This window comes from Oryx dammah, unplaced genomic scaffold (genome assembly GCF_014754425.2).
Source record: "Oryx dammah isolate SB20612 unplaced genomic scaffold, SCBI_Odam_1.1 HiC_scaffold_22, whole genome shotgun sequence".
NCBI classification, from domain to species: Eukaryota; Metazoa; Chordata; class Mammalia; order Artiodactyla; family Bovidae; genus Oryx; species Oryx dammah.
Genome location: NW_024070206.1, coordinates 11,395,080 through 11,422,688, shown reverse-complemented (window position 1 = coordinate 11,422,688; position 27,609 = coordinate 11,395,080). Strand labels below are relative to the sequence as shown.

The 27,609-nt window shown below is 36.0% G+C and overlaps 1 protein-coding gene across 1 annotated transcript in view; it reads left to right on the top strand.

Moving 5' to 3' along the window:
- The first annotated feature begins 6,397 nt into the window (after positions 1-6,397).
- SMAD4 (SMAD family member 4) overlaps positions 6,398-27,609 on the top strand; it is a 36,557-nt gene continuing 15,345 nt past the window's right edge. The window contains exons 1-9 of the mRNA XM_040264457.1: positions 6,398-6,776; positions 7,663-7,837; positions 8,262-8,291; positions 13,073-13,285; positions 16,481-16,600; positions 16,695-16,811; positions 18,245-18,298; positions 24,733-24,916; positions 25,918-26,086. Of these exons, the coding sequence (XP_040120391.1) occupies positions 6,528-6,776; positions 7,663-7,837; positions 8,262-8,291; positions 13,073-13,285; positions 16,481-16,600; positions 16,695-16,811; positions 18,245-18,298; positions 24,733-24,916; positions 25,918-26,086 (1,311 nt within the window). The 5' untranslated portion in view covers positions 6,398-6,527. The remainder of the gene's footprint in view (positions 6,777-7,662; positions 7,838-8,261; positions 8,292-13,072; positions 13,286-16,480; positions 16,601-16,694; positions 16,812-18,244; positions 18,299-24,732; positions 24,917-25,917; positions 26,087-27,609) is intronic.

The window sequence follows — 27,609 nt, the reverse complement described above, 5'->3', positions numbered from 1 at the left end:
ATGTTTTCTGAGGTATTGTTAGGGCCAAAAATAGCTTACATTTTAGAGGTGGTTACATCTGATAGTGAGATTGTGATGAAATAGTTACACTCAGGTGCTTTGCTGTTGTTGTTCAGTGTATCTGACGCTGCTGCCCCATTGACTGCGTCATGCTAGGTTGATCACCTCCGTGTTGTTCACTATATCCCTGAATTTGCTCAAATTCACGTCCATTGAGTCAGTGATGCCATTCAACCATCTCATCCTCTGTTCCCTTCTCCTCCTGCCCTCAATCTCCCCAGCATCAGGGTCTTTCCCAGTGAGTCTGCTCTTCACAACAGGTGGCCGATTGTTAGTGCTTCAGCTTTAGCATCTGTCCTTCCAGTCAATATTCAGTGTTGATTTCCTTTAGGATTGACTGGTTTGATCTTGCAGTCCAAGGGACTCTCAAGTGTTTTCTCCAGCACCATAGTTCAAAAACATCAATTCTTGGCACTCAGCCTTCTTTATGGTCCAGCTCTCACATCTGTACATGACTGCTGGAAAAACCATAGCTTTGACTATACAGACCTTTCTTGGCAAAGTGATGTCTCTGCTTTTTAATCTGCTGTCTAGGTTTATCATAGCTTTTTTCCCCCCAAGAAACAAGCATCTTTTAATTTCATGGCTGCAATCACTGTCCACAGTGATTTTGGAGCCTGAGAAAATAAATTCTGTCACTGTTTCCACTTTCCCCCATTTATTTGCTATGAAGTGATAGGACCAGATGCTATGATCTTAGTTTTGAGTGTTGAATTTTAAGCCAGCTTTTTACTCCTCTTTCACTCTCATCAAGGGACTCTTTAGTTCCTCTTCCCTTATTACCATTAGAGTAGTATCATCTGCATATGTGAAGTTATTGATATTTCTCCCGCCAGTCTTGATTCCAGCTTGTGCTTCATCCAGCCTGGAATTTTACATGATGTACTCTGCATGTAAGTTAAATAAGCAGGGTGACATTGTATAGCCTTGATGTACTCCTTTCCCAATTTTGAACTGGTCTGTTGCTCCATGTCCAGTTCTAATTGTTGCTTCTTGAACTCCATTCAGGTTTCTCTGGAGACAGGTAAAGTGGTGTGTTATTCTCACCTCTTTAAGAATTTTTCTACAGTTTGTTTTGATCCACACAGTCAAAGACTTGAGCATAGTCAGTGAAGCAGCAGCAGATGTTTCCCTGGAATCCCCTTGCTCTTTCTATGATCTGACAGATGTTAGCAATTTGATCTCTGGTTCCTCTGTGTTTTATAAATCTAGCTTATGCGTCTGTAAGTTCTTGGTTCATGTGCTGCTGAAGCCTAGCTTAAAGGATTTGGAGCATTACCTTCATAGCATGAGAAATGAGTGCAATTGTATGATAGTTAGAATGTTCTTTAGGATTGGAACGAACATGGACCTTTTCTAGTCCTGTGGCCAAGGCTGAGTTTTCCAAATTTGCTGACATATTGAATACAGCATTTTAGCAGCATCATCTTTTAGGATTTGAAATAGCTCAGATGCAATTTCATCACCTGCACTAGCTTTATTTGTAGTAATGCTTCCTAGGGCCCACTTGACTTCACACTCCAGAATGTTTGACTCTAGGTGATTGACCACACCATCGTGGTTATCTGGGTCATTAAGATCTTTTTTGTATAGTTTTTCTGTGTATTCTTGCTACCTCTTCTTAATCTCTTCTGCTTCTGTTAGGTCTTTGCTGTTTCTGTCCTTTATTGTGCCCATCTTTGCATGAAATGTTCCCTTGGTATCTCCAATTTTCTTGAGATCTCTTGTCTTTCTCATTCTGTTGTTTCCCTCTATTTCTTTGCATTGTTCACTTAAGACTTCCTGATCTTTCCTTGCTATTCTCTGAAACTCTGCAATCATTTGGGTATATCTTTCTCTTTGTCCTCTACCTTTCACCTCTCTTCTTTTCTCAACTGTTTGTAAAGCCTTGTCAGACAACCACTTTGCCTTCTTTCATTTCTTTTTCTTTAGGGTGGTTTTGGTCACCGCCTCCTGTACCGTGTTACAAACCTCCACCCATAGTTTTTTAGGCACTCTGTCTACTGGATCTAATCCCTTGAATCTCTTGGTCAACCTCCACTGTAATCATCAGGGATTTGATTTAGATCATACCTGAATGGCCTAGTGGTTTTCTCCACTTTCTTCAGTTTAAGTCTGAATTTTGCAATAAGGAGCTCATGATCTGAGCCATAGTCAGCTCCAGGTCTTGTTTTTTTCTTACTGTGTAAAGCTTCTCCATCTTTGGCTGAAAATTATATAATCAGTCTGATTTCGATATTGACCATCTGGTGATGTCCATGTGTAGAGTTTTCTCTTGTGTTGTTGGAAGAGTGTGTTTGCTATGACCAGTGTATTCTCTTGGCAAAGCTCTGTTATCCTTTGCCCTGCTTCAACTCTGTACTCCAAGGCCAAACTTGCCTGTTACTCCAGGTGTCTCTTGACTTCCTACTTTTGCATTCCAGTGATGAAAAGGACAAGTTTTTTTTGGTGTTGGTTGTGGAATGTCTTGTAGATCTTCATAGAACCTTTTGCCTTCAGATTCTTTGGCATAAGTGATTGAGGCATAGACTTGGATTATTGTGATGTTGAATGGTTTGCCTTGGAAATGAATTGAGATCATTCTGTCGTTTTTGAGATCACACACAAGTACTGCATTTTGGACTCTTGTTGACTGTGAAGGCTATTCCATTTCTTCTAAGGGATTCTTGTCCACAGTATTAAATATGACGGTCATCTGAATTTAATTCATCCTTAATTACATTATAAGCTGGAACAAGTCTTTTGGATATAATGTCAGAGTGAATTCAGCGACATAAGTGTTTGCATCCTTCCAAATTTGTTGCAAGGTAATGATACTGAATAAAAAAGCTATAGTCAACTTGTAAGTATTTGCCTAGTATATGAAAGGAAGAGGGCATTGTACTGGGAACTTCTAAGATGAGAAAGTACTGCCGTTTTCTAAACTTTGGCAACAGGGTGTGAAGCCAATACATAATCAAATAACTACAATATAATGTGTTGAGTTGTAATTGGGGTGTGGTTTTGAGAGTGGTGTCAAGTAATATAATAGGGCACACAGAAAACATGCCAGGGAAGGAGTTCTCCAGGATTGTGGTGGGAGGAGACAGTGTGTTAGGGGAAACTCTGGGAGGCATTGAGACATTTACACTGCACTTTGAAAGGTGGCTAGGAATTTACCGAGTAGATAAAGTGGGGCTGGATGTGGGACTATTAGGCAAAAGAAATAGCCTGGACATGAATCTTAAACAGGCAGAACTGCATTCATTTAATAAGAAGCACTTATATGTCCTATGGGCATATAATGATTAGTAAGACAAGTATTACTCCCTGTCCCTGAGAGCTTTCAGTCTAGAAATTAAAATTGTTATGCAGTTGGCTTTCTGAGTTTTCAAACTGATGATTCTCTTGGGACGGATTTGAGTTGAAGGTGTGTTTGGTTTGGCATTCATAGTAGTTTCTGTTTCTCATTCCTTCCTCCCCTTCCCTGCAAGTAAGTTGCCAGTACTTATTTTTGACATACAAATGAGCTTTGAAAATGTGGCAGCTCAGATGCTACTTCTGCTGGGAGTATCGGCTGCTCGCTTTAGATGGACGTGCATGGGCTTGCCTTAGTACTTTTCTTTACACCTGCCACATTTCATTTATATAATTTGCCTGACTCCTGTATGCCTTTGTGTTGTGAGTCCTGGATGGGTGGTTTACTGCTGTTCCTGCCCTACTAAATTTTCTTGGACAAATTTTAATAAGAGAAAATGCAGAAAAATGCATAATGTGTTGTAGGAAAATCTCTTTAAAACAATTAAACATTTTGGTATTCAGAAAGTTCTCCTTTTCACTCAGCATTACATGCTAGACACCTTTATATAGATTTTTCCACTTTGAGCTCTGTATATGCTCCTTTTAATCCAGGTTCAGAGAGAGAGAGTTTAAGTAACTTAATTTGTCCCACTATTTAGTGTGAGACTTGGGATTCTAATCCATATTTCTTAACTTCAGAACCCACCAGGCAGGTAATCTCTGGTTATCTGAAAAGTACACCTTTAGCATGTATTTATTGAATGTGGGCAAGTGGCTCAGTATTCAAAGATACATGAAAAATGTGTTTCTGTCTGCCTGGGACAGGTGTTTATATAAAATAGGTAACAGTAGAAGGGAGCATGTGTTAAATATCAAGTAATATAAATTTAAAGGAAGCCCAGAACTACATCAGTGTCTGATAGAATAGGAATTGGTAGAAATGACCAAGGTAAAGAATCATGTAACTTTATGAGAGAATGTAGGGGAGGTCAGAGACAGGTAGGTCAGAGAAGATTTACCAGGCTTTCCAGAGCTGGGTAATTGAGTGGTGTTCAAGCTGTACATGGAGAAGGAAATGGCAGCCCACTCCCGTATTCTTGCCTGGACAATTGCACGGACAGAGGAACCTGGCACGCTACAGTGCAGGGGATCGCAGAGTCGGCCACGACTGAGCACATCAGCACGCTGTGCAAGTAAAGGTTGTCAGAAGAGGAATCGATTTTGGCAGACTGATGAGTTGGTTTTATTAATTTGGTAGTGGAGAATGAGTTTTTAAAATTCAAGTAAACAGCCAAAGAAAAGAAAAGTAAAACAAGCATGGGACGCAGCAACGTCAGCAAATGCGTGCAGAACAACCCTGCACGAGAACAGCCGCTGCTCCTGCTTCATCGCCTTTGTTCTTAGGCTGATGGCCTTTTCTTACTTCACGTGAGATTTTGAGGTTAGATAAGTTAGTTTGTGTTATTGATGTTGAATGGATTTTTAATGAATATTTCCTATATTTTAATTTCTTTTGAAAGGAATTTACCTTGTTGCTTTTATGGGTAAAATCTTCTGAGGAATTCAGTGGTGTCTCTTTTTTAATAATAACTTTATGGATGTGTTAATTCACATACTATAAAAGTCTCCCTTTTAAGGTTTATGATTTGATGGTTTTCCCTATAGTGACAGAGTTATGCAGCCATCACAAGTATCAATTTTAGAACATTTTCATTACCCCTGAAGGACTGGTGGCTCAGTGGTAAAGAATCTGCCTGCATTGTAGGAGACACCAGAGATGTGGGTTCGATCCCTGGGCTGGAAAGATCTCCTGGAGAAGGACATGGTTACTCACTCCAGTATTCTTGCTGGAGAATTCCATGGACAGAGGAGCCTGGCACTCTATATAGTTCATGGAGTTGAAAAGAGTCAGACAGGGCTGAGCAACTGATGCAAAGGAAACTCCATACCTATTAGCAATCATTCCTCCCCCTCCCCCACCTAAACCTTTGGCAACCACTAATCCACTTTTTTCTTTTTTGGTGCTTTGCCTGTTCTGGATGTTTCATATAAATGGGGTTATACAGCAAGTGGCCTTCTGTGACTTTCACTTAGCGTGTTTTCCAGGTTCATCCATGTTGAAGCATGTACCAGTACTTCGTTCTTATTTATGACTAGATAATATTACATTGTATGTATTTATACATTCATCAGTTGATGGGCATTTGAGTTGTTTTGGCTATTAGGAATAATACTGCTCTGAACATTTATGTACATATTTTTGTGTGGGCATAGGTTTTTGGTAATTTTGGATGGAATAGCTGAGGGTATGATCGCTGGATTATATGGTAACTTTGTGTTTAACATTTTGAGGAATTGTCAGAGTCCTTTTCCAAGGTGGCTGTACCATTTTGCAATCCCACATGCAGTGTATGAGGGTTCCATTTTCTCACGAATGCTTTTTGTCTGTCCTTTAGATTGATCCCTCTGGTGAATGTTAAGTGGTATCTCTTTGTAGTTTTGATTTGCAGTTCAGTAATTAATGATATTGAGTATCTCTCATGTCCTTATTGGCCATTCTTCTTTGGAGAAATGAGTATTAGAATCCTTTGCCCATTTAAAAATTATTCATCTTTTTATTGTTATCGGTGGTCTCTCATAACAAAGATGGCTGTTGCTGATGGATAAACAGCATTTGGTGCCAGGTGATGGCGAATTTTCCATGTGTATTAGTGGTTGACTTTTACCTTTAGTTAGTTGTTAATCAAGAATAAAGTGCTGCTCTTCAGAAGTAATCCATTTTAAAGATTCTGTTAAGATTTTACTTTAGGGTGACTAGTACAGTCAACAAGACTTGATTGAACATGCCTCTATAATAATAAGGTCTAACTTTAATATTTTGGGAATGTCAAAAACGGCAACATTTTAATTAAGTCATTTAAAACTCTAAGCACTACATTTAATTATGTGCATTGAGTCTTTGACTTTAACTGAAGCAATTCCATCTTTTCCAAAGTAATTGAATCTGCTTTATGAAATGTGTTCTGATATCTGTCTCTCTCTCTCTCTTTTTTTTTAGATTATCCTGAATACTACATGTCTAACAATTTTCCTTGCAACGTTAACTGTTGTTTTTCGCTGCCTCCAAAAGATCAAAATTGCTCCGGAAATTGGAGACATATTTGATTTAAAAGAAATAACTTTAACAAATGGACAATATGTCTATTACGAATACACCAACAAGTAATGATGCCTGTCTGAGCATTGTACATAGTTTGATGTGCCATAGACAAGGTGGAGAGAGTGAAACATTTGCCAAAAGAGCAATTGAAAGTTTGGTTAAAAAGCTGAAGGAGAAAAAAGATGAATTGGATTCTTTAATAACAGCTATAACTACAAATGGAGCTCACCCTAGCAAGTGTGTTACCATACAGAGGACATTGGACGGAAGGCTTCAGGTTAGTCTTGTTCCAGGGTTTCTTCTGTACTCTGTAATGGCAGGTTTTTACAAATCTTTGTTTCCTCTTAAGTTACTATGGAAATTTCATGCTTGCTCCATCTCTTTAGATACTGTAGTACGTCCTATAGTACAGATATTATCAATACAGGATCCTGTACTGATACACTATATGGAAATAAATGGAAGGATGTATCTTCTTTCAATAGAGGTATAGCTTAAAAGTTTTAAAAAATGTTTTGACTAAAAAAAAATGTTCAGTATAGGAAATTTGGAAAATAAAAATCAGAAGAAAACCTACATCTTTAGCCGTTTGGTATTCATCCTTGTAGCCTTTTTTTCTTTTTTGGTATTATATGTACAACTCAGCTTTCTTTCTTTCTTTCTTTTTTTATAATTTAGAAATTTGGTATTGTATGTCTGGTACTTTTATGTGAAAAACAATCCAGAAGAATTCAACAATATTTCTAAAACTTATGGAGTTAACTTAAATTTACAAGTCTTTACCTTTTGTTTTCCGGGATCAGATTTTTCATGTAGAATTACATAATCTCATGTGTTTGATATTTTTAAAGAAACATATAGAAAACATATTGTTAGGTTTAAAATTTTTCATTTCTAGATTTTAGGTATTGTTTCTTCATTAAATGCATACTTTTTTGTGTATTTTTAAAACCTGAGCCTAAGCCTTGAAATCATACTTAAGTTTACTACTTTGTGACCTTGTCCAATTAAGTTATTTTGAGCTTTAGTTTTCTCATTTAAGAAATAGGAATTTTAATACTGACTTTGTAGGATTGCAAGGATTAAATGAGAATGTATCAAGTGCCTTGTATAATGTGTGATGCATAATTGATGCTCATTAAATGGTTATTTACTTTTCTTAGGTGGCTGGTCGGAAGGGATTTCCTCATGTGATCTATGCCCGTCTCTGGAGATGGCCTGACCTTCACAAAAATGAACTAAAACATGTTAAATATTGTCAGTATGCATTTGACTTAAAATGTGATAGTGTTTGTGTGAATCCATATCACTATGAACGAGTTGTATCACCTGGAATTGGTAAGTAGACTTTACTTTTATGCTTAGAAGCATAAAGGGAAAAGATATCAATAGTGTTTTAATTTTTCTAAGTTAAATTGTAAATTTGGAGATAGCCCAGGATTTCGACTGATTTTAAAAATCAGACATTTTTAATGAAATATGTGTATTTAAATTTGAATTCTGAGAAAGCTTATATTTTGACTACTAAAACTAAGTGTACATACTAGGTATTTTTCCTGCGTAGAACACTTATTGAAAAATAAGATGGAAAGCACTTTTGCATTGTTAGATAGCATTTATACTACTATTCTTGAATTGAAATGGTTCATGGAAATTTTGAATCCCTGGCTTAAATTTATATTCTGTAATTTTTAATATGGTGGAAATTATTTTCATTATAATGATTAATATTTTATTTTTTTTTCCCCTTTAAAAATTTAAGATCTCTCAGGATTAACACTGCAGAGTAATGGTAGGTAATCCCTTTCTTTTAACTTTCTTCTTTTATCCCAAGCCCTTTATTTTTTATTGACCTAGAACTAGTCTGTATGGGTGGGTGCTGGTAACATTTACAAGGAAAGTACTTACTGCTTTGAAAATGTACATTTTGCAGGGGTGGGGGCATGCATCAGCATTTAAAACTGGATTTAGTAGGCTATTGACTCTTTGAACTGCTATTTATGATTGCAAGTAGTCTAAAAAATGTGATGGGGAACGTAAAACATACACAGAAAGAGTAACTTTTGAATTGGTAAAAACTGGCTATTTTAGAAGTAAAATCTCACAGAACCAGTTTCAGTAGTTATAAATAACCTGTTTGATAATTTAGAATCATGTGTAACATAGTTTAAAAACACCCAAATTCTCAATTTTCTTTATTTCAGCCAAACTTATTTTTATGATTGATAATTTTGTGAATGACTTAAAACTGTATACTATATTAATTTTTTTCAGTCTTGTTATATTTTGAGTAAATAAAACAAGGCAACTTTAAAGTATATGGTAATCACAGATGTTCTAAGCCTATTTTTAAAAGGAGAAAGTTTTGAGATAGGAAAATGAAACACACAGGAGTGTGTTTTTTTATTTTTTGTGTAGTATTTGAGAACAGAGATCTGTTAAAACTTTAGCTCTGTTTCTTGGAACATGTTAATGAGCTAAAATTTCTGTAAGAACTAGTTACTTTGAACAGAAACTGATAAAAAGCCACTGTCACCTTACAAGGCTTCCCTGGTGGCTCAGATGGTAAAGAATCTGCCTGGAATGTGAGACCTGGGTTTGAACCCTGGGTCAGGAAGATCCTCTGGAGGAGGAAATGGCAAACCACTCCAGTGTTCTTGTCTGGAAGATACCATGGACAGAGGGGCCTGGTGGGCTACAGCCTGGGGTCGCAAATAGTCAGACACCACTGAGCAACTAAACCAATACTATCACCTTAGAAAGGTGTGCCATTGTCCTGAAGGGGAATTAGTGGTTCAGCAGCACTTTTGCTACAGAATCCTAGAAATATCATCTGACCTTAAAATTTGGGAAGAACATGAAAGGCTACTTGTTTTTATTCTCCACTTCTCTTCCATGTCAATAATAATAAAGGAAGACTAGTGTCTTTTGGTATTTGTTGAGGGTCAGTTGGTTTCTGAGAACAGTGGGTTAATAATGGAAGCTGTTGTGGTCTGAAAGGGTAGCTTTAAGATTAATTGGGTAAAGCCCAGCTTATTCATCACCCAGACGTTGATATCATGTCACCTCTTTTTGAAAGTAAACACCCTTTAGATATTCACTATTCTCCATCTGCATTTTTGGAGAATGAAAGCTTTTAACTCAGTGGGTGTTAGTGGTGATAACTGTATTAGAATCCCCCTAGGGAGCGGTTGTGATGCGATCTAATTCTGAAGACTCATTACACTGCTTCCTGTCCTAAACTATTGCTGTTATGAGTGCTTGTCATTGATGGACTTGTGGGGGTTGATAGCCCCTTTTCAGTTGCTCTAGCCCTGTATTCAGCCTTATGGATCCCCCTAGTGGTGGCTGTCTATAAAAAAAAGGCTGGCCTCAGTGGCTTCTTTCCTCAGAAAACGACAGGTGTTTCTCACAAGGTCCTTTTAGATTTGGACAAAGTATATGAGGCCAGGTAGCTAAAAGTTAAGCAAATGGGATAATTCCTTCACTTTTGAGTTGGGATCTTGGTGGTAATTATTTCCAGCCTGTCTCCTCTCTTTTATGAAACTTTCCATGACCACATCCACTTGTGTATTGATTTTAACAAATATTTAATGAGCATGTATTGCCTGGTACTGTGTTAGGTTCCAGGGACGATAGAATAAATAAGGTATGTTTTTTCCACTCGAGGAAGCACATACTCTAATGGAGGAAAGAAAAGGTAAATAAGACAGTGGCAGTACCATCAGACAGGCTGTGCCCTGCTTGCTAGTAGTGTTAAAGAGCAGAGACCTAGGATGAGCTCAGTGTCTTCAGCTCTTCTGTCCGCTGTGAGTTCTCTACTCCTCATAGAGCATTTTACAATCTATATACGTGTATGACTGCTCTAAAAATATGGTTAAATCATAATAGCTAACACTTGCTAGGTACTTATTCTGTGTCAAAATGATCTACAGATATTGTGTCATCATTTTCATAATACTCCTACATGGTAGGTGGCATTATCCACATTTTATCAGATACAAAGAAACTGGTTCCTGGAGAGGTCAGGGGACTTGCCCAAGATTAAGGCAGCTGGAAGGGGCTCACTATTTGAACATTTAAATACCTAAGTATCATAAAAGACTGTAAGCCCTGCTAAGGCAGTAAGCTTTCTTTTGTTTACTGATGTATCCCAAGTATTAGAACAGTACCTGGAACATAGGTGCTCAATAAATATTTTTTTCAATGAATTAATTTGTTGACTGCTAGTCCATAAAGAGAAATACTTAGTAGTTTGATGTCTGTTTCCTGGACTTTAAAAATATATACTATATGTTTTTTTAATTTTATTTTTTTGAATAGGCAATACATGGTCCATAAAATCAAAATACTATAAAAAGGTATACAGTGAAAAGAAGTGCTCCCACCCCTGTCCCCATTCCCCCCTACCTCAGGTAATCACTTTTATTAGTTTCTGGTGTTTCCTTCCAGGGTTTCTTTGCGCAAAAATACATGTATTATTTCCCTCTTTTCTTACACAAACAGCATATTGTACGCTGTTCTGGACCTTGCTTTTTCCCTTAGAGTATATGATTGTTTGAAACGTGAGTATGATTATAGTGTACAGCAGTGTTTTTTAACCAACTTTTTTGCTCTTGGAAAAAATGTATTACAGACATCTCTCCTTGATGATACCCAGTTTTACCTAAGAAACTTGTTTTAAATTACTTGACTAGAGAGACACGTAGACTGGTAGAAGTCCCAAGCTTACACTTGGGAAGGTTTAGTCAATGTGTTAGGCAAGAAAAAGTTATGAGATAACTTTTTAAAAGCAGAGTTCAATTATTTTACAGATCGTTTTTTTTTTTTTTGGCTGCGCTGTGTGGCTTGCAGGCTCTTAGTTCCTCAACCAGGAATTGAACCTGGGCTATGGCAGTGAGAGCACCTAGTCCCAACCAGTGGACCATCAGGGAATTCCCGTAATTCAAGTGTTACGATTACACAGTGAGCCAAAATGGCAGTTGGAAAGCAGAAGCAATGAATATCGAGTTGACCAGCTGTGTTGTGTCTTCAAATTAGTAACTTTCTCCTTAGGTACGAGCGATACCAATATCTTGATAGAAAGATTCTAATCACTGTAAACAACAAAAGCCGTAAAGTTTCCAAAAATTAAATAGAGATATTAGAATCTTATGGAGAAAACTATAGGACTTTGTTGACAAGTGTAATTTTTAAAAAATTGAATAAATACAGTCATATCCACATGAGTTTTTCTTTGTTTTTATAATTTGGCCAACATTAGTGATGAATGGTTAGAGCCACTCTTTTTTTCCTTAAACTGACATACAATGATATGTTAAGCTCCTTTTGGTTGTCTTTTTGTTTCCATATAATTTTCTAAAGAGAAACCCTTTGGAGTGGAATATATGGGTCTTAAAAATATCAATGTCTTCATTATGATGCATGACAAAGTCCTTTAAGAGATTATATGTTGACATCTGAACAATAGATTATTCTTACCTCTTTGAAATGTTCTAATTTAATAAAAATAGCCATGTAATGAATTAATATTTATGTGTAATAGATTTTTTCAAAGATTGACATAGAGAAAGATAAGGAGCATTACATGCTGATTCTTAATGGAAAAGAGAATGACTTTTTGTGGACTGTTGACTGCTCTAAGAACAGAACCTAGTGTTAAGAGTTCAGTAGATTGTAAAATTCTAGGGTAGTGTTAGTTCAGGTGCAGTAAAGGATTGCTTGCTAAAGATAAAAAGCAAACCCCAAAACTATTACCTAAAAGGAAGTGGGACCATTCTGGGCAGGGCCACTGATACTGTAAACGCGATTTCAATTTTCTTTTTTTCCTCACAGTAAAGCCGACTAACTATTCCTGGTTTGTTCAAGAAAAAGTTGTTGTATCAAGTAGGGTCAGTTTACAGGGTTACATTAAGCTATAACCATGCAGGAGAAAGATGTTGTTTATTGAGTTTTTTCACACTACATATTTATCAAGCATCATTATTTGGATTGGGTTTCTAGAAGGAAATTTCAGTTTGACTTACCATTTGAGATTTTTCTGGTCCTTCTAATTTTTTAGGGGACATTTAGTATACTTCACTTTTAAAGAATACATTACTTAATAATGCTGGATCCTGGCATTAGATAGCTCTCAGATCCCACTCATATTTTTACACTGTGAAATTAGCAAAAAGAGGAAAAAAATTAATTAGTCGATCTCCAATTTGGTCTTCTTAGTGAGGTAAACACTTTTTCCAGCCACTTGATTTTTGCCTATGTTATATATTTAAGGTGATTATTACCTTTAGATTATTAATTGGGAAGCTCAGAAATACCTTTTCAGGACCATAGCTGGAGGTGGTTGTAATTTAGTCGCCTTCAGATTTCAGGGAGTTAATCAGATTGATCTGATGCCACTATCTCTAAATAAATAGCTTTCACTGATAAAGTAGAATGCTTTTAAAGTAGTATGAGAAAATTCTGAGTTACACTCTAGTTGACTTTAGGTGTTGTTAATGTTACTTACAAGATATTTTTTTCCTGGGAATAAAAGCGTATAAGATTTTAAAATATGTTTGTTTTTCTGTGTAGCTCCACCAAGTATGTTGGTGAAGGATGAATATGTTCATGAGTATGAGGGACAGCCGTCATTATCCACTGAAGGGCATTCAATTCAAACCATCCAGCATCCACCAAGTAATCGTGCATCGACGGAGACATACAGCACCCCAGCTCTCTTAGCTCCATCTGAGTCTAATGCTACCAGCACCACCAATTTCCCCAACATTCCTGTGGCTTCCACAAGTGAGTTGTAGAGTTAGATATAGTCAGCAAGATGAATTTTCCTAACAGTTGAATATTTAGAGGTAGTCACTTGGAGGGGACCTCCGAGTAAGTGAATATTAAAAGTACTGTGGTTATCTTTCATGGGTTAACAAGCATCAGATAGGTTTTTGCGTTGTCCTGGAAAAAAAAAGATATTTGTGATTTTAAAAAGTTTAAATGTATCTTAATGTAACAGAACATAAACCATCTTATGTTGATGTATAGTCCCTTGGAATTTAAGTAATGCTTTAAATTAGTGGTCTAATTTGTACTTTATTACATGCAGAAGAAGTCTATTGAGCTTTCACATAAATTTTAGAGAAATGTTTAAGTAGAGAACAAATAGTTTTGAACCAAGATGTTTATAGAAATCTGTATTAATGGAATTGCAAACTTTCCTCTAATCAGTGTTTTTATTTTGCTTTATCTGGCAGATTACTTTATAATCGTTATTTCAGTTTCCAGTTGTACAAGCTTATTAGAAAAAAGGACCTTGACAAATTTATTTGTAACATATGACCCTCAAGATAGATGTTAAGTGTTCTGGTCAGTTTTGAAATAAAGCTAAATTATATGTATCTTTTTTTCCTAACAAGAAGGGTATTTTGAAAAGGTTCTTTCCAGTTTAGAGGTACTGCCTTCTCTGCCGTGTCATGGAAGCAGAGGGCTATTAGGGTCAGCTTTTCTTGGGGCCTGGTCAAGGCAATAATGACCTTATGTTGGACAGTGGAGTGGCCTTTTTTTTTTTTTAAAAAAAAAGCAGGTATAGTTGCTTTACGGCGCTGTGTCAGTTTCTGCTGTATAGCACAGTGAGTCAGCCACACGTGTGTCTGTCTTTTTCCTTGGATTTGCTTCCCATTGAAGTCACCACAGAGCGCTGAGTAGAGGTCCTGCGCTGCACAGTGGGTTCTCGCTAGTTAGCAGCTTTACGCGTTGCAGGGCATGTATGTAAGTCCCAGTCTCCCAACACATCCCCACCCTGCATCGTTCCTTTTTTTTTTAATTAATCACAGAACAGGGTCTTGGCATTTGTATTACTGTGTTATTTGTACGTCGGTGCTAAGGAGATTGTATCTCAGCCCACAACAGCAGTAAATTATTGATGCATCTGGACTGATACTTTGTATGTTGATATCAAAGGAAACATATTCTATTATTTTAATATCAGATCAAGTTCAACATAGAAATTTGATCTTTAGAACAAATGGAGGATTTATTTCTACAGTTGAATTTCAGATAAAGTACACCAAATTTCCCCCACTTTAATTTATTTTACCTTTTCAAATAATATCCTTTGTATTTCCTACACAAGATGACAGTCTTCATACAGACAGCATATTCCAAATAGGTTGGACCATATAGGTTAAACACATACTTTAGAGCCTGAACCTTTAATGACTTGGTGCTTCTGTTATCTCTGTATTAACCAGTTTGGGAATATAGTTGATAAACCAGTAGGTAGGGAAGGAAAATAAAAGAAGGTACATTATAGCCACTTGAGCATAGATTAATGCCCCTTACCTCTGTTGATACTATCTGAGGATTGAATTGGCATGCCTTTGTTGATGATTGCTCATGCAACTTCATTTTAACCATTAATGTTCCCTGGGACCAAGTCCTAGTCAAGATCAGAAAAGTGGTATGAATGAAATATGGGTAATTTTGTCTTGGTGTTTTTTGGATGTATTTTCACAATAAGTAGTAATTAACTGTAAGTTTTAGAATTTGTTGCAGAATGTTTCCTTAGATCTTAAAAAATATATTGATAGAATTAGAAAAAGGAAATGACTAAAATAGAGGAATTGATAGACTTCATGAGTTGTTTAATTTCATTTTATGTTCTTGGAATTGTGTAATGAAAGTATTCAGTATAGATAACTGTAGTGGGCGTTATGTTCAGTTGGAACCTGAATATCTTCAGGGATTCTTTCTAAATTAAATAGTTCAATTTCCCCTGTATAGTGACAATTTTTGTAAGATAGCTAAGAGTATATAACATGTACAGTTGTTAAAAACAAGAGCAAATATGCAATTAACCTTTAAAGATAACCTGTAAAAATTTGAGGGGGATGAGTAGGAGGGGAGGTTGCTGAAAATATCATCTTTAAAAATAAATAGTTTAGGGAGTATTGAAATAGTCTCTTTAGCTTTTAATTATATAATCTTCGCCTTACAGAAATCTGATTTGTAGCAGGAAGAAAAGTTTTCTTTTTTCTTGATACTTGGAGCTGTTCGTTGCATATTTGGGCAGTGGTGTCATTTACTCCCTTCTATCTGATTATACTCCCATAGGGATGAGAAAAGGTTAAGGTAATGCCAGTAACAATAATTATGGAATTTTAGTGCTTTCCAAGTGAGAGGCACAGTTGACTTAATAACTTGCTTGAAAAAATTTAGCTTTTTCCACGCAAAAGATAAAGCTTTAAAAATGTAAGCAATTTCATAGAATGGTTTTGAATAGAATAGTTCTCCTGTTACATACAGAGAGGGCAACTAATTTCTTGTAAATCCAGGAATATGATAGTGTTCTTAGAGGCAATTCTTGATATTTAAATGTACATGAGAAAATTTCACAATAGACTGATTTTTTTTTTTTTTTTGGTGTATTTATTAAAACTCACAAGATGCTGCGTTGACCGGACAGTGGAGCTTACCTTTTTCCCTCTTAACTTTCTCACCTTACCCATTACATTCCATTTAAAATACTTGCCTGCTCTGCTTTTTTATTGAACTTTCGCATTCTGCTATTACTAGTACCATTGCTGATAATAATGAACTTTCCAATTTTCAACATTTCCTTGAGCCTGGACTTTTGGAATCCTAACAGAAAGATGCAAAAGCTAGATGGAGTGGCTGTGGGTGAGCTAATGTACTTCTGAAGAAGTTATTAAGATAGGCTAGACCTGTACTGGGGTTTTGCTGGCATTTGGAGAATATTTGTGAAGAATGGGCCACTAAAATTAGCTAGATATTAGAATAATTTTGAACTTCTTCAAGTTAAGATTTGCTTTTATAGATGGCTGCAGGGTTTTTTATTTGGTAGGCCATGGGTGACTTCCACTCTTTGCTCATCTTTATAGTTGTGACTTTAGGTGTAAAATCCTTCCTTTACTGTATAAAGCCATAGGATTGCATCTATAAATGTACCATGTTAATGTCTTCTTGTTCCTCTAGGTCAGCCCGCCAGTATACTGGCAGGCAGCCATAGTGAAGGATTGTTGCAGATAGCTTCAGGGCCTCAGCCAGGACAGCAGCAGAATGGATTTACTGGTCAGCCAGCTACTTATCATCATAGTATGTACATGCTTTTTAAAATCTTTTAAGTAGTTGAGAAAAAATAGGCAGACTTTATAAAAGCAAATTAATCCATGTGGGCCTTAATTTTTAGACAGCACTACCACCTGGACTGGAAGTAGGACTGCACCATACACACCTAATTTGCCTCACCACCAAAACGGCCACCTTCAGCACCACCCGCCTATGCCGCCCCATCCCGGACATTACTGTAAGCTCTCGTTTGTGTTGTAAGGGCCTTTTCTTTTTTGAAGTTTATTTTCTTTCTGTTTTTTAAAAAAATGTTTTTACATCTTTTGTTCATCTTACAGTTTAGTTTCATTACATGATTAGTGCTTTTTAGTTTTTCATAGTTATGTTATCATACCTTTGTTTTAGAGGATTGATATTTACAAAACACTTTTATTTCTTCCTTGCCAATGTTTCATTAACACCACATTGATTGCCATTCATTTGTTTGTTTTGTATATGTTCTTAGATCTCATGTGTATCTGTATATCCATCCTAAGTGGACTGAAACTCCTTGAGAGTCACGATCTCAAGGTTTCTCTCACTGTAGAGTTCAGCATACCATAGACACACAGATGTTGAATCTGTCATTATTCTGTGCAGGCTTGATTGGGGTACCCTACTGATAACCAACCGTAGCTTGTAGTTTCATGCAGAATAGGAACATTGTTCATTTGGCTTAATAAAATCAAGAGTGTTAATCTTTCATATATATTAAACCCTTTTCCTCCATTATAAGAGTAGTAGTACCAAAGGAAACTTGGAAAATAACACAGAGGAGTAAATAAGAAAATAAAAATTACCCAGAATTCTACTACCCAGAGATATCTACTCCTAATATTTTGTCACATTTTTCTTTCCAGTCATATAATTGGTATATGTGTTAATTTGGGGGGAGGAAGCTATCAGACTGTGAATATGTTACTGTACCTTGCTTTTTTATAGTTATGTTACTATATTTCCCTGCCTTATGAGAGTGTAACTTTTACTGGCTGCGTGGCCAGCATAGTTGTTAAGGGTGTTGAGTGTGGATACTTAACTACCTGTGTGACCATTGGCTAGTTATTTAACCTCCCTAAGCCTTAAGGGAATTAATAGTAGTGTATGTCTCAAGGGATGCTGTAAGAAGTAAATGTATTAATTCATGTGATTCGTTTAACACAATGTCTTAACACATAATGATCTCTCAGTTATTGCCAGTTTGTAAATATTCTGAATTTAATATACATAAACACTTATTTTAAAATGGATCTAACAGTTTGGATTATAATTATATCTTACAGTATGAAATATACTGTATTACATGTTACATGAATAATTTAATTTGCATTGAAGTTTACATATATTTAAGCTATTTGCATGTATAGCTATTATAAATTAATAGTTGGCATATGGTATTAAAATGTTGGCTATTAAATGTCTATAAAAGCAATTCAAGAAAAAAGTGATTCAAGAGTATTTGCATACTATAATTTTAAAATAAACCAAGTTTTTAAGTTCTTAGACATTGTATAAACTTGATCTAAACAATTCCTAAGGTATAATAGTTATATTTAAAGGTTTATTAAAATTTTTGGCACTGGAAAACTTTTAATAAATAAAAATGGGATTTTTTTTTTACTGTCTTTTCTTTAGGGCCACCAGTTCACAATGAGCTTGCATTCCAGCCTCCTATTTCTAATCATCCTGGTAAGTGTATTTCAAAATGAATTACCTACAGTTAGTTTTTCTTTATGACAGTGAGACATATGTGCACACAGATTTTAATATAACTGCAGAATAACTTTTCAGATAAATACGATATTCATTATGGCATTAGTTAATTAACAGTTTATGAGTAACGGATATAATCACACATAAACTGTCCATATTTGATTTTTTTAAACTGTCTGAAAGAAATGACAAGATTCGTGTTTTTGGCTAAAATATAAAGTACCAAAATTCTGGTTTTAAGACAGACATTTGATACATAAATGTGCAGTGGAAGAAACCAAGTTTCAAAACAGAACACCTGTAACACTGTAGCTTAAAAAGCCAGGGAGAATCTAAAGTAGATGAGGAACAGAAAAATAATTCACTGTATCTGTCTTAGGTAGGTTCAGGAATCTCTGGTTAACTGGAATTTAGAAACTATTTGCATTAAATTATGTTCAAAATAGTAGATTAAATACTCAGTAGATTTCAACTTTAAACATAATAAAACAAAGTTTGAAAATAAAATACTGAAGGCTTCTTAACAGAAACATAGGATTTTGGTTTGTTTTTCTTCCTCTGTCCTATGGTATCTGTTTTTCTTTGCTTAGAAAGATGCAGATACATAATTTCAATTCATCACCTTAGTTTTTCCCCAGTTAGAAAAGTTTTGTTAAATTATGAAGAATTTCAACATATACAAAATACCAGTATAGAAAATTCTCATTCCTCAGTTTTAGCTGTTATTAACTACTGGCCAGTCTTGTTTCTTTCATACCTTCACCTACTTTTCATACCCTTACCTGTTATTAGGGTAGAAATCCTATTATATAATCATTTGATACATAAATATTTCCATATTTATTTTCAGTGAAGATTTAAAAAATATTATAGTAACTATAAGATCAAATTAAAGGGTAACTCATAGTTCCTCAAATAGATCTACATTATTTTCTTAAATAGTGTTCAGTTATCTATTTTTTTGTTGTTTCTGACTTCTAGCTGTTAAAGCATTAAGGGTAGGCTGTTTATTCTTTAATTAGTCTCATATTTCAGTTTAGGAGATTTAAAGAATTTCTATGTCAAAAGGCCAAGTTGCTTTAGTGATCACATCAGAGTATGAGAACCATTTGTAGCTTACCAGTAGTAGATGTGATACTTTCATTAACTTTTACTGATTTTAGAGGCAAATGTTTGTTTTGATTTGGAGAAAAATGTTGCTGGCGGGACAGAAGTATTTTTTAAACATATGTATTTACTAGTTGAGCAAACTCCAGGAGATGGTGGAGGACGGGGGAGCTTGGTGTGCTATAGTCCACGGGGTCACGAACAGTCAGACACGACTTAGTGACTGAACAACAGCAATGATTTAGTAGTTACATATATACGTTTTTAACCATATATATTTACTGAATTATCCTTTTTAGTGGATTTCCGATCTTATTTGCACATTTTTGTGATTTTAAATGTTTTTTTGTGAGTCAAAGGGTCTTGCCTTTCTATAAACATTTTTAATTAAGAACTGTAATAAACAGAGAAGTACGTAAAACCAGTATAGATACAGTCTAATGAATAATGTGGAAGCCAGCACCTGTGTAACCAGCACCCAGACTGAAAATTAAAACATTGCAGCACTACCAGAAATCTCCCTACCCTACCTGTTGCCTCAGTCAAAGGCTTTTTCTCCCCTCCTCTGGAGGTAACTGTTGTCTTGCTTTTTATGGATTTGTATTTCATTTATGATGAATGCATCCCTAGACAATCCAGTTTAGTAGTTTGGTTTTGCCACTTTTTGAAATTACATAAATGGAATCATTGTATCAGAATCTTAATTTGTGTTAATAAATATATTGTGAGAAGCCAGGAAAATCTAGAGGCTTAAGAATGAGAATTTTGCTGGTTTTAGGCAGCATCACTGAGAATCGGGCGTGGCCCCGGCAGCTTGGAGGGTCTCCGTGTTCCTAGGGCTTAGTGATAGGCAGTCTAGGGAGGAAGGGTAATGAGGGCTCTGAACAGAGCCTGCTTTGGAGGAGTGGTGGTGTGGGGCCGGGAACGGTGGCATGGAGCTAGTTATTTGGGTTCAATTTTGGATTCATTAATTGCTTTGGGCTCTTGATGGATTTGCTTCATTTTTCTTATTGTAGAACTGATGTTGAGACTTAACATCTCCTGGTGATTAGGGAATAGCATTCCTTAGTTACTAGGATACACATCTGTAGTACCCTGCAGTGGCATTAAAGCTTCTGTTTTATGAGTAGAATGGGAAATGACCAATTAGTATTAGTCTTTACCTTGGTGTAAAGGGTTTCAAACAGGACATCTGCTTGGTGAGTTATGTCCTTTGACTTTGATGGCTAAGTTGAAGAATATTTTTGGAAAAAGCTGATCTTTCATTTCTAATTGCTTTTGACTGATGCTCTTTTCCTTTTTTATGGAACTGAGATAATACTCATTAAATATTGATTGCAAATTAAAGTGAAGAGTTTTCCTCAGTGTCTTGAGGTGGTTTTGGTCATTGATACGTGGATACAGAATTCACAGTTCAGATTCAGGTTGTATTCTAGTACTCTGGAACTACCATTTAAGAGAGTGATTTTTTGTGTTCATAAAAGATTTTCACAGGACATCTCATTCAGATCTAAACAACAAAAAGTAAAATTCATAATGAGACACTTAGGTTCTTTAACCAAATGATTAACTTTCCCTTGAATAACTTTTGTTCAAGAAATTAAAGATAATGCCTTGGAGACTTATAATTTCTATTATAATTGAACAACATTTTTTTGATAAAGCGGTGCTTTATAATACATTTCCCCATTACAAAAAAATACTTAGCTGAGTTTTTAATATAGTGTTAAAGAAATTCATGTTGTTAAGTCAGTCTTTCAAAACCTTTCCCCTGGTCAGTGATGAGCAGCCCATAGACTTCATGAGACCAGTTCAACCTCACTAATATAAGGAACAAGAAACTAAAAATAGCTACATCAGCATACGCTAACAGTCTCTCCCCCTTTCAGGTGAGTTGGGACATTAAGAGTGCTCTCTTGGAGCTGAGTAAATTCTGTCTTGCTGTTGCTGTTAGCTTTGAGAGGCTGCAGGCTCGTCACCTGTATGGCATTTGGTTCTTGGAGCAAAAGAGCACCGAGAGATCTAGAAAGGCTTAATGCGTGCTTCCTATTACCTTCTCCTGTTTTAAAAATAAGAATGTTCCCTCCTGGTTGTATAGTAGGTTTAGAGTGGACCAGAAGATGTTTTCCCATGGCAGTTTATATCCCCACACCGCCAGATTCTCTGGATTGCCTTTTAGGTTGCCTCTAGCACCCTCCCTCCTCACAGATAACCCCTTTCCTCTTGCTTTCCTGGGCCTTAATAATCCTGTTAATTAGATGGTTGTTTTTATCCCTGGTCTGTGGTACAGCTCTGATGTTAGTTTCATTTGATCCTCACGACTGCCAAAATGCAGCTTTATTGTATGGTGTCATTGTTGTATTGAGCTCACTTGCTTCAGTTTTGTCCATCTCTTTGCGACCCCGTGGACCATAGCCCACCAGGCTCCTGGGATTCTACAGGCAAGAATACTGGATTGGGTTGCCATGCCCTTCTCCAGGGGATCTTCCCAACCCAGGGATCAAACCCACATCTCAAACCTGGCAGGCAGGTTCTTTACTGCTGAGCCACTGGGAAATGTATGGTGTGAAATATTAAGCAAACAAAAATCCCTTTGGTGACTTGGAAATAATAAAGTAAGGTTTAAGTGTAGTTGCAGATGTTGTAATTTATGATGATGAAAGTATATTTTTCTTATTTAAACATGAAGATAATACAACTCTCTTTTTCCCCCTCAGTTGGCTCTCATGGGAAAAAGACTGCTAGCTATGGCACTTTACTTGAAATAGTGTTCTTTAGTATGAACTAGGAAATGGCGTGTTCTTAGATCTCATTTTTTTAAGTATCATTGAAAACATTCATGACTTCAGGATATTATTTGTAACAAAATTTACTCTTCGAGCTGATTATTTAAAGATTTTTTTAAAGTGCTGTTACCGTTTTTTGCTGCCAAAACATTGGGTAATTTTTATGTTGTCTTAGACTACTTCTTTCGGAGAAGACACTGGCACCCCACTCCAGTACTGTTGCCTGGAAAATCCCATGGACGGAGGAGCCTGGTAGGCTGCAGTCCACTGGGTCGCTGAGGGTCAGACACGACTGAGTGGCTTTACTTTCACTTTTCACTTTCATGCATTGGGAAAGGAAATGGCAACCCACTCCAGTGTTCTTGCCTGGAGAATCCCAGGGACAGGGGAGCCTGGTGGGCTGCCGTCTATGGGGTCGCACAGAGTCAGACACGACTGAAGCGACTTAGCAGCAGCAGCAGACTACCTCTTTAGTTTTAGCTTCAACCAGTATATCTACCTGTTAATGTTTGATGAAGCTTCTTTGTCTATAGCATAATATAATGCCTTTAATAAATAGTTTTACTTATAAAGTAAATATTTACTATATAAATATTTATAAAGTTTCACTTTATAAATATTTCAAAACTAGCTTTTTAAGAAAACACTTTAATATATTGCTAGTTTTCATGTTATTATAATAAAAACTATTTAAAGGAGTGTTTGTGACTAGTTGGTTCTTCTGTATGGCAGAACATTTGCATTATTCAGATCTTGAATCACCCAATTTTCATGCGGTCTTTTTTATTAATACTTCATTGGGTAGTACTTTTTTCCTTGACAACATTTTGAAAAGCAATTAGATACTTATAGACTTGATAAAAATTTGTTTTTAATACATTTTAAGCATTTATCATATTTCATTTTAAGATCTTTTGGTAGGTTTAAAAATGCTTTTTTTTTGTCATTCTGAGTATCTTTTCATATTGTTGAAAGTTTTATTGCTTCATATTCTAGTTCAGCCAAAGTTCATAAATGGCACAGTAATATGCAGGTAAATAATTGGTTTATCATAGAAAACTTTAATCCTCTTGTTAGTGGCACCGGATTTTCCTGCCTTGTGTCAGACTCTTTTCTACTCTTTAGACTTTTGCATTTGCTTTCATCTTGATATTTACATTTGCAATCTCCACATAGATACACGGTATTTCAGGTCTGACTTCTTCAGATAGGGTGTACCCCTACTGTCTAGTTTGAAGGACCTTCCCACTCTTCTGTCCCATACCCTTTTTAATTTTCTTCATAGTGTTTATCATTACCTGAGTTATCTTGCTAATTTATTCACTTATTTGTCTGCTGCACCTCCATGAAAACAGGACAGTAGCTAACAATAGCTGCCTTGTTCACTGCTGTGTATGTAGTACCTATAGCAGTTCCCATGTACCCCATAAATACTTGTTATTTCAAAAAGGAAAATCAAATAATTTCCATGTATGTGGGCTCTATGTAATAATTGTATTCTAACAAAAATTAGAAATAGTTGGTTAGCTATATTTACATACCAAACCAGATAGTGGCTTTCCTTCCCCCCAGTCACTTAAAAGTATTTAAAATCATTTATTGTTGTTAAATGAATACACCACACACATTCTCAAAGGTAAAATTGTAGTAGTTATGAATGGACTTCACCAAAAATACAGATGGGACAAATGACCTTTCATCCGAGAGACAGTTGAAAATTCCTGCCCTCAGAAGCTATATAGTTGGAGTGTAATTAACTTTGACTCTCTAGCCTTGAATGTCTAACTTAGTTATGTCCTTTCTCTCATTTGCTGCTGCTGCTGCTAAGTCGCTTCAGTCGTGTCTGACTCTGTGCGACCCCATAGATGGCAGCCCGCCAGGCTCCCCCATCCCTGGGATTCTTTAGGCAAGAATACTGGAGTGGGAGGCCATTTCCTTCTCCAATGCATGAAAGTGAAAAGTCAAAGTGAAGTCGCTCAGTCGTGTCTGACTCTTCGCGACCCCGTGGACTGCGGCCTACCAGGCTCCTCCGTCCATGGGATTTTCCAGGCAAGAGTACTGGAGTGGGGTGCCATTGGATCTATAAATATATACCATAGATTGATTTACTGAAGAACACTTCTCTGAAATATGTATTAGAATCTGTGTGTTGTTTTGTTTTTTTTTTTTAAAGTTCAGACTACATAGAAAATATTATGTGGAGTCAGATGAAACATCATGGTAAAGATTTTGTGATTCTAATTGTTTCCATTCTTTAAATTCCCTGTTGATTGGGAACTTTGAAGTAAGAACACAATTCCAGATTTTAAAAATGATATTTTTTTTAACTTTAAGAATGCTAGGTGATAAGCTGAAAAATAGAAGACCTGGCCGTGCTTACTTTGTAATGCATTGTCAATTCTGGATGCTCTCCCCTTTCCCTTAGCCTTTAAGAAAAGCTTTGTCATATGGAGTGAAAGTGAGAGCCTTGTACCTTTCTCACATGAGTGACTGTCTTCTCCCATTTGTCTCCTGTAGCTCCTGAGTATTGGTGTTCCATTGCTTACTTTGAGATGGATGTTCAAGTAGGAGAGACATTTAAGGTTCCTTCAAGCTGTCCTATTGTTACTGTCGACGGATATGTAGACCCTTCTGGAGGAGATCGCTTTTGCTTGGGTCAACTCTCCAATGTCCACAGAACAGAAGCCATTGAGAGAGCAAGGTATTGCAGTATAGTTAGTTCATTTTAAAAACTGAACTTCTATTTGAAGCTATATTTTTCAGTGTAAGTTATGTTTTTGAATATAAAGGAATAAAGATGATCTTAAACATTTAGAACTTGTAAGCATTTCATTTTAAGTGTAGATGTTTGTTATTTGATAAAATGCAGTCTCTTTTTAAAAGTTCATGAGGTTTCTATGTTTTGAATAGTAACTGGACCCTATGGAACCCAGTTTGAAAACTAGTTTTTGTTTCCTCTGATTGTATAGTATTTCTACAGATTTACTGAAAGGAAATAACATAAAATGAAGACATGTTTCTGCAAGTGTTATTTATAATGAAAAACTGATAAAAAAAGAAAAATGCTTAAGTAAATTTTAATAAACCTTTGTTTTTATACAGTCATTAAAATATAAAAAATTTATATAATCAAATGTAAATACTTATGAAATATTACAGGAAAACTTACACAATTTTATGTATTGTGTGATGTCAACTCTTTAAGGAAATACGTTTGTGTATAAACAGATAATCTTGACTCTACCACTATTTGTGTGCCTTTGGCAAATTATGTACTCTCCAAGCCAGTGCGTCTAGTAGAATTTTCTGTGACGAAGGAAGTGGTTTACCTGTGTTGTCCAGTAGAGTAACTACTGGCCGCACATAGCTATTGAGCATTTAAAATTTGGTTCATATGATTAACTGAATTGTAAAATTAATTTTAATTGAACGTGAAGGTTAAATGAGAATTTATATTAAATGTTTTGACACATAATAAGCATTATGTGAATGGTCATCATTATTACATGTGACTAGGATACTAAAAAAAAAAGAAACAGAAAAATCTTAACAGTGGCTCTCTATCTTTTGGCTATGGTATATAATGAAAATATAATGTCCTTTATTCTTTAAAAATTTTCAGTATTGGGTGTGCTGTATAGTCGGAACTAAAATTTTTAAATACCTATCAAAATGAAATGTGACTCGCTTTTTCTTCCTAAGGTTGCACATAGGCAAAGGTGTGCAGTTGGAATGTAAAGGTGAAGGTGATGTCTGGGTCAGGTGCCTTAGTGACCATGCAGTCTTTGTACAGAGCTACTACTTAGACAGAGAGGCTGGCCGTGCACCTGGAGACGCTGTTCATAAGATCTACCCAAGTGCATACATAAAGGTGAGTTGTAATTTTACCCAAACATTTTAGATACGGAAAGCTCTATTTCTTATTTAAGGAATTGAGATGGATGTGGGAGAATTGTAAAAATGTCTTATGTATTAAAGAAATTATGTTTGTATTAGCAAATTTGTTAAATGTTTAGAGAAATACACAAGTTCTTGGAAATACTGAGTGAAACCTCCAAATTTGTGTTCCTTTGATGTTTAAAATATGTAAAAATCAGCCTCTGAAAGTTTGTCTTAGCCAATCTTCAGGATTTTATGGAAGAAAATTCTAAAAGTAAAAGCTTTTTGACTTAACTGAGAAATGAAAAATTCTTCACAACTGTTTTATAAAGGTTATTTTGTTCTTTGAATGAGTTTTATTTGCTATATCATTTTGCAAATTGAACCTGAGGTATTTTTCATTAATTGTTTCATGTTCAACCATTTTGGTTTTAATTTATAACATACACTGTTTTTGAAAGAGAAAGATAGTTATAATTAGATAGCCTAAATATATTTCTTTAAAGAAAACAAAAACATTTACTTTTCTTTTCAATAAAGAAAACTTTATGTATTTGTTTGATGTGCTGGGTCTTTGTTGCTGCACGCTGGCTTTCTCTCATTGTGGGGAGCGGGGGCTACTCTCCAGTTGCAGTGTGCAGGCTTCTCATTGTGGCGGCTTCTCTCGTTGCAGGGCGCAGGCTCTAGATGGGCGGGCTTCACAGCACACAGGCTCAGTAGGTCTGGCTTCCGGGCTCTGAACACAGATTCAGTAGCTGTGGCACACAGGCTTTGTTGTCCCATGGCATGTGGGATCTTCCTGGACCAGGGATCCAACAGTGTTCCCAGCATTACATGGTGGATTCTTAACCCCTGGACCACTAGGGAAGTCCTATATTTCTAACTTAGATTTTTCACATTTTTTAAAGTCCTAAGTGTCTTTAAGGTTAGTTAAAAAGCAGTTATAAGTTAGTGGATTTAACTCTCATTACTTAGTTCTTAGGACATTGCTTAGCACACAAATAGAATTATCTTTATTCGCATTTTCTGATTTTTCCACAAGGAATTTTAGTCATTTGTGCTTTGTTATTATTTTTAAGTGGTGCTGGATTTCCTCATATACTTTATAATCTATTTAGTATTTGTTGGCAAATTTGTCTCAAGAGGTTTTTTTTTTTCCTCCTTGTCATTGTTTCTCCCTGTAGGGCAGTTCTGCCTTAGTCTGGCATGCACTGAGATACACATCTCAGAACCAATTCTTATATTTACAAGGTAGAGGAATTTTGTCCCTTGAGAAAATTGAGTTAAAATCCCCAGGTATGCTCAGGGCCTAAATCCTGTTGCATAGATTTCTCTGATGTTTGCCTGTGCCATGGACAAGAATTTTGTTCTTAGATGCATTTCTGAATTAACTGTCAGACTGTTTTACTAGCACTTGATTTGTGGTCAGGTAACCAGTGCAGCCCTCATAGAGCCTGCCTTATTTTCTCTTTCCGTGTCACTTCCTGTCCTGTACACCTTCTGTTTGGTGCTGGT